Source organism: Solea solea, chromosome 11 (assembly GCF_958295425.1).
Source record: "Solea solea chromosome 11, fSolSol10.1, whole genome shotgun sequence".
Lineage (NCBI taxonomy): Eukaryota > Metazoa > Chordata > Actinopteri > Pleuronectiformes > Soleidae > Solea > Solea solea.
In genome coordinates this window covers 14,563,915-14,570,660 of record NC_081144.1, presented here as the reverse complement: position 1 = coordinate 14,570,660, position 6,746 = coordinate 14,563,915, and the positions used below count along the sequence as shown (strand labels likewise).

General features: G+C 38.4%; 1 protein-coding gene across 1 annotated transcript; it reads left to right on the top strand.

The window, feature by feature from the left end:
- Window positions 1-466: 466 nt before the first annotated feature.
- srm (spermidine synthase) lies at window positions 467-4,412 on the top strand. Its single transcript, XM_058643158.1, has 8 exons — window positions 467-669; window positions 1,677-1,797; window positions 1,876-1,968; window positions 2,054-2,207; window positions 2,294-2,377; window positions 2,535-2,680; window positions 2,802-2,924; window positions 3,031-4,412. The coding sequence occupies exons 1-8, from the start codon at window positions 539-541 to the stop codon at window positions 3,046-3,048; spliced, it is 870 nt and encodes a 289-aa protein (XP_058499141.1). The 5' UTR covers window positions 467-538; the 3' UTR covers window positions 3,049-4,412.
- The last annotated feature ends 2,334 nt before the right edge of the window (window positions 4,413-6,746 follow it).

The window sequence follows — 6,746 nt, the reverse complement described above, 5'->3', positions numbered from 1 at the left end:
CTCAGGTATTTGTTTTGTAACATATCTGGCAAGTGGTTTTAATATTTAATTCTTAGACAGGATATTCACTATCTGCAAAGTCATTCTTATTAGTCAAAACAATTAGATATCCCTAATTCACTTTGTACTAGTCAGAATGGCGTCACTTTTGCCATTCATGTGGATGGGGTTTATCATTATAGATATCTGAAACCAGTTTTGACTAGTAAGAATTGCGTCACAGATATAGACAACTACAGTTCATTCTCACACATATATCTGTAATGGTAATTCCAGGTAGTCAAACGTAGATGTTAAAAAGGTTTGCCATACTTTACAGCTTTTATGGAACTTGCGCTCTCTGCTCTTCACAACACAATTAGCGGCGCCGTGCCGACTCATACTGCCTTCCTATTGGCTGGCTCAATGCTACGTCATCTACATTGGTGGCCGCCCTAGGCAGCAAAATGTAGCCGTCAAGCGTCATTTGTGTCGTAGCGTACTCACGTTGCCGCATTGACAAACCCGCTGGTTGTACTTGTGGCTGTTGGCATCTGTTATGGACCTGATTAAAGACGGCTGGTTTACAGAATTGTGCACGTTATGGCCGGGGCAAGCGATGAGCCTCCAAGTGGAGGAGGTCCTCTACCACAATAAATCAAAATTTCAAGATGTTATGGTTTTTAAGAGGTGAGTACTTTAAGGTGTACAACTTAGCTAACGCCGCTAGCCGTTAGCATCAAGTAGCAGTGAACGTGTGTTCTGGGGCTCGTGGAGTCGTGATAAGTTTCGTGAGATGGCGTCGTTCAAGTTTCTTACTTTGGCTCAAGTTTAAGCTAACAAACGCACTTATCAGCTCATCAACGTACATCAGATAAAGTGCGAAGTAAGTGAGGCTAACTGTAATGTTAACCTTCACTAACAATTTAACATAAGTCAATAAATCAGTCTTTTATTTGTTATTTTCTGATCGATCATTTTGATGCTTCACAATGACTACAGTAGGCATACGAGTTGACACTTTAAAATGACAGTGTCAGACTGTTGTGGTTAAGTTATTAACTCCTGATTACTGATGTTATTCATTTACTGTTACACTGTTTACATTATTACTCTCGAATGTGTGTGTACATCATATGGAAAGTGTCTGTCACAGAAAATAAAAGTTGTAATCTTGGCCATTTTAGTCATTTTAGGGCAGTCTATACTTTTACTGGTGCTGGGCAACAAGTCAGTAATGATAACTATTTTAAAATATATCAATAATGTACTTCACTTAGCTGTTTTATTGTTTTGGCTGATCAGTGTAACTGAGTAGATTCTCTATTACAGTCATAGTTATCCAAAGGTGCTTAATCAGATGCAAGTGGACCTGTTTGTGGATTCTTGAAGACATTTCATCCAAAAGACTTCTTGAGTTTTAGTTTTATCCCACAGAGGCTCAACTTTTTGACATTTTCGACATTTACTGATTTTATTTGTGGCCCTATCACCAGTCCTAATACGGCCACTCAGACTTTACATTGCTCATCATAGACAAATGCAGCGAGTGGACTATAAAGAAGAAACTGTCATCTCGACAAATGCGTCACCCATTAATAGACAGACTTTGCAGCTGTTTGCTCCTGTTAAAGTTGTGTGTCTATTCAGACCTTTCAAGCATGTCTCTCATTCTGTGCTTTAAAATCACTTCTCAGTAAAACCTATGGTAATGTCTTGGTGCTGGATGGAGTGATTCAGTGCACCGAGAGAGATGAGTTTGCTTATCAAGAGATGATTGCCTACCTTCCACTGTGCAGCCACCCTTGCCCCAAGAAGGTATGAGTCTGTACATGTTTACAAGTACAGTAGCTGCAATTGTTGAGACTGTTTCAAACCATATTTCCTGTTTTTCAGGTTCTGATTATCGGCGGTGGAGATGGCGGTGTGCTCAGAGAAGTGGTGAAAAATCCACTGGTGGAGTCGGTGGTTCTGTGTGAGATAGATGAGGTGGGGAGAACTGGATTGACAGTTACTGATTTTTTTCCCTGTGTCTTGCCTGCTCATGTCAATATTGGTGCTGTCTCGTGTGTAGGATGTGATTAATGTATCAAAGAAGTTCCTCCCTGGGATGGCCAAAGGATTCTTCAGTCCCAAGCTCACCCTCCATGTTGGAGATGGCTTTGAATTCATGAAGCAGAACCAGGACGCCTTTGACGTCATTATAACTGATTCCTCAGATCCAGTCGGTCAGTGCCTCATAATTTATGTTGTAAAAAAAATGTCTTACTTTGTGAGCTGTTATAAGAGGCAGTCCTATCTGTTTTGGTTGCAGGGCCTGCTGAGAGTTTGTTTAAGGAGTCTTACTATCAGCTGATGAGGGCGGCATTGCGGAACGGTGGAATTCTTTGTTCCCAGGGTAACGTACATTTCACCGCAGTTTTGTGTCAAAAGTTAAAGATGGCTTAATGAATCATTTAGAAGACAAATAGTTTTTAAGTACTCCTTTGTATATATAACCTAGTTTATCTGTCGAGGTGAACGAGTTCCTTATTCTGCTCTTGTCATTTTGTCAGGAGAGTGTCAGTGGCTCCATTTGGAGCTGATAAAGGAGATGCAGACCTTCTGCAAGACCCTGTTCCCTGTGGTCGACTATGCCTACAGCACCATCCCAACATATCCCAGTGGCCAAATTGGATTCATGCTCTGCAGTAAAAACTCTGTAAGTGTGATCTGAGTAATTATGCAACACCCCACTCACTCAGTGACTTCTCCTGTTTTTATGTCATTTGCGTTGACCGTCATAAGACTTTAAAGACACTTCTTTTCTTTTTTTGAATTAGGAAACAGTTTTCAAGAATCCAGTGAAAGCTTTGGCAAAAGAAGAAATTGAAAGTATGAACCTTAAGTATTACAACCCTGAAATTCACAAAGCATCGTTCGTCCTCCCCGAGTTTGCAAGAAAGGTACGTTAAAATACGTGATGCATCCGTTTTCTTTTATATTTCTATGTAATGTTGTTTGATGTACGCACTAAGAACACTTCACTCAGTGCCTTTTGACCTTTGGCAGGTTCTTCGCGAAGCATGACCAGCAACAACAGGACCACCATGTTCATCCCTTGCCTGGCCCTCAGATCACAGATAGGCAACCTTAATCTACAGCTTTTACAGTTCAAATCCTCGACACGGTTCAACTCGGCTTCAATCATACTTCGTACTTAGGAGGCTGCTTCAACAAAGTCCCCATTCAGACCTGGTCCTAACATCCGTCCTGAGTGATCCGGTCATGTCCAGATCCGTTCACAGAAACCAAACTCGGTGGTGGTGTGAGGACACACGTGTCCACAGTTGTGCGCTGCATGAACGATATCAATCCTTAAAGGAATTTGAAATATCTTCATAACTTTTTTTTTTGTTACGTGCCCACCAGTGACACTTGATCCGAGCCTTGAAACTGCAACACTAATCTCACACTTTTTAGGCCCACTCCTCCATCTTTGTGAAAGTTAGGCTAACAGGACCAGGTGTCACTGGTGGGCACGTAACAAAGAAAAGAATGAAGATAGATTCTAGTAATACAAAGCTAAAAGCAAATTGTTTAAGTATTCCTCCATGTCCTCTGACTATTTTTATTCTTGTTAAAACTGTCAGATTCATCTCTGTAACTCGCACACAGGCACACTGAGGCATGCACCAACACAACCTGACACGTTTTAATGCCACGTGTAAACAGTCATGTTTGAGTCTGTCCACATACGATCAGATCAGCGAGGATGGATGTTAACACTAGGCCTAAGAATCAGTGGGGGGGACAACTTGCTTATTTTTAGAGAGATTGTTGATTTTGGTTTCCTCTCAGCATGCTTTTGATGTTAATTTATTTTTTCACTCGTGTTTACGTTTTCACTTTTACTCTCGTCTTATCAATATTTCGCAAAGAGCAATGTAGTGGGCTGGGCTGAATAGGAAGAACATTGCCGTCATACCTCACCTCACTCTGAAACATGGAGCTGTTCATTGTATTCACTGTACTTAACATATTTTGCAGTATGTTACATACTATAGAGCGTATGTATATGTAATGCATTTTTATTTGTAGATGATATCAGCTTGTCAACGTAGGAAAATACACTTTCCATTGATTATTATTGTATATTCACTTCATCCTTGCATTGAATTATTGAAGAATCATGGAAAAAAAAAAAAAACACTTGGTATTTTATAAATTTATGAATGTAACAAAAATCACAGCCTTTTGGTTTGCTTTCTCTCCCCCCCTCCCTTTTTTTCCAACTGCAAAGATCATTTAGTCTCTTCTTTATTGAAATAAACACAGTATTGTTACGTACTTGTGTGGCAGGTGGTGTAGATATACATGTATATGTTTGTGCAGAGTAAATGAGCATTAAAAAAAATAGCTGCTGGAATAGAAGTAAAGAAGGTATCATCCTATTCAGCCTCCTGTTCTTGTCCTGCCATGTTTGCTGATATCTGATAATACATTTTAAAGCCAATATGTCTCTACTCGATAATATACGTATACATATACGTATATCAGTTTCTTATGGAACACTCTGCATTAGGTATTGACCAGTGCTAGTGAGTTGAAGTAAGTCTTACTGCAGGATTATATTAGTCTTTGTTAGTCTTAGTTTGTTAAACTAACACCTGTCACACCTCATCAATTGATTAGTTTTTATAATAATGAGCTGTAATGATTGATCAAATGGAAATACTATTACATGTCTAGTATATTCACTGCTATCGTCTGTTTGCTCAAAATCACTTAGTTTGTGCAAGTTTTGGGGTTTTAAAATGTGTCATTTAAAAGTTGTGGTGCTTTTGTGGAAAGACATGATTTGTCCATGGCGTGTGTGTGCATTCTAAATCTTAAGCGTTTATTGTTCTGACAACTTTAACAACGTCTTTTTGTATCCACACAGTTTACTATGTTTAATACTTTGCTTTCAACTGCTTTTTATTGAAAACAACCCAGCAGGCACTGGTGCGAGCAGTGCCGACTCTCTCTGAAGTGCAGTTTCCCTGTATTGCCACAAGGTGTCACCCTTCAATATGTGAATGTGTTTACTGGGTTGACACATCAGAGGGTGTTAAACTAAAAAAAAAAAGAATTAATATTCAGAGAATACAGATATTTTATGTAACCTTTGAATTTGAATGAAAAGGCCCTGGGCTTCATTACACTCTTCTGATCAATGTTGCCTTCAGTTGCGTCAACTGTAGTTGGAACGTAAGAGCTATTTCCTCACTCTTTTGTCCATGGAAGACATAATTGCCTTTTTATGCAAGTCGTATTTAGTGAAATTCAAATGTTTTTCGATTCACCAGCTCAACACACTCGCCACAAAAGATCTTGGAGTCAATATTCCTTGGCGATCTCTTCCTGAGATGGTGCCGGGGGCCACACTCGAAGTAATTGTTGTGAAAACTTAACAGCGCCACACACATTAGTCATATGTGGTAGCTCCTATACCAGACGTCACTGTGACGTCCTGCACTTTTTGAAGTCTGTGGCAGACGGTCTTGCAGATATCTTTAGGAGGGCCGGTTCGTTGTACAACCATTTCAGCTCATCTCTGGTTTGCTCTGGGCCTTTTTTTTCCAGCTCAGCGGAGTGTGAGGAAAATACCTCAAACGCTTTTTTTCTCAAAGCACAACAAATCCATTTGACCCGTTATACTGGAATAGAAGTAGTGCATGTTCCCTGTCAGCAGCACTGACGGAAACGATAAACCTAAAAAAAAAAACCCAACCTTTTACTGTTAATGTCAGTGATGGATGCTGTCAGTTGCATCCAGTTTTACAAGTGTGTTCAGTTTCATAATGAGCTCATTATCAGCTTCACATCACGGTTTTTGTTGTGAGGAGTCGACTGGGTGTAGAATTATAGTATATTTTTAATTTACTTTCGGAGACGTTCACACAAATCCTTTTTTTTGTGCAAAAAAACAACATTTAGTTCCTGCTGAAAATAACTGCAACATTTTGTCACATTTAGCGTCAAACAATGTTTGAATAAGTGGTGTGGACTTTTGAAAGTCACTTTTTAGCACATTTAAAAAAAAAAAATAATATCTGTTAACTTAGAAATATATTCAACAGTTCAATCTAAATATAAATGTTAAATCGAAATCTTTTGGGTGAAACTAAATATTTAGCTTATATGCAAATTCACACTGCTGGTAACCGGAAGTACCAAAATAAAAGCTTTAGGTCAGGATGTGTTTATAGAATCAAATAACGTATTAAAAACACCTTAGCGAGGGAAATAAACACTTGAACATACATTATTGTGATAATAACTACCTAAAACAACAAAAAAAATATGTTCACTTTGGTTCACTTTAATCTCAGAATTCTGAGATTAAAGTCAGATTTCTTATTTTTTTGTCTCAGAACTCTGTCTTTAATCTCAGAATTCATGCTGTTATATTATTATTTGTTTATATATACATATATATATACATACATATATATACATATTTCTATATATATATATACATATATATATATATATATATGTACGTGGCCCTAATACTCCTCCGTACTCACACACATATGTAACTTGACTCAACAAACTTTTAATATCGGCTGCTCACTGCAAAGCATTCGTCAGTTGTTGAATCCAATGAATTGAATGCATGTGCCTTTACTTTAAAAGTAGCTCCTGTTTACCATAAACTATATTGCACTCTCAGAGATACTGTTTGGATTTAATTTAAAATGCTAATGGAAGTCTGTAAACTGTAATTACCAAGTTGCTTG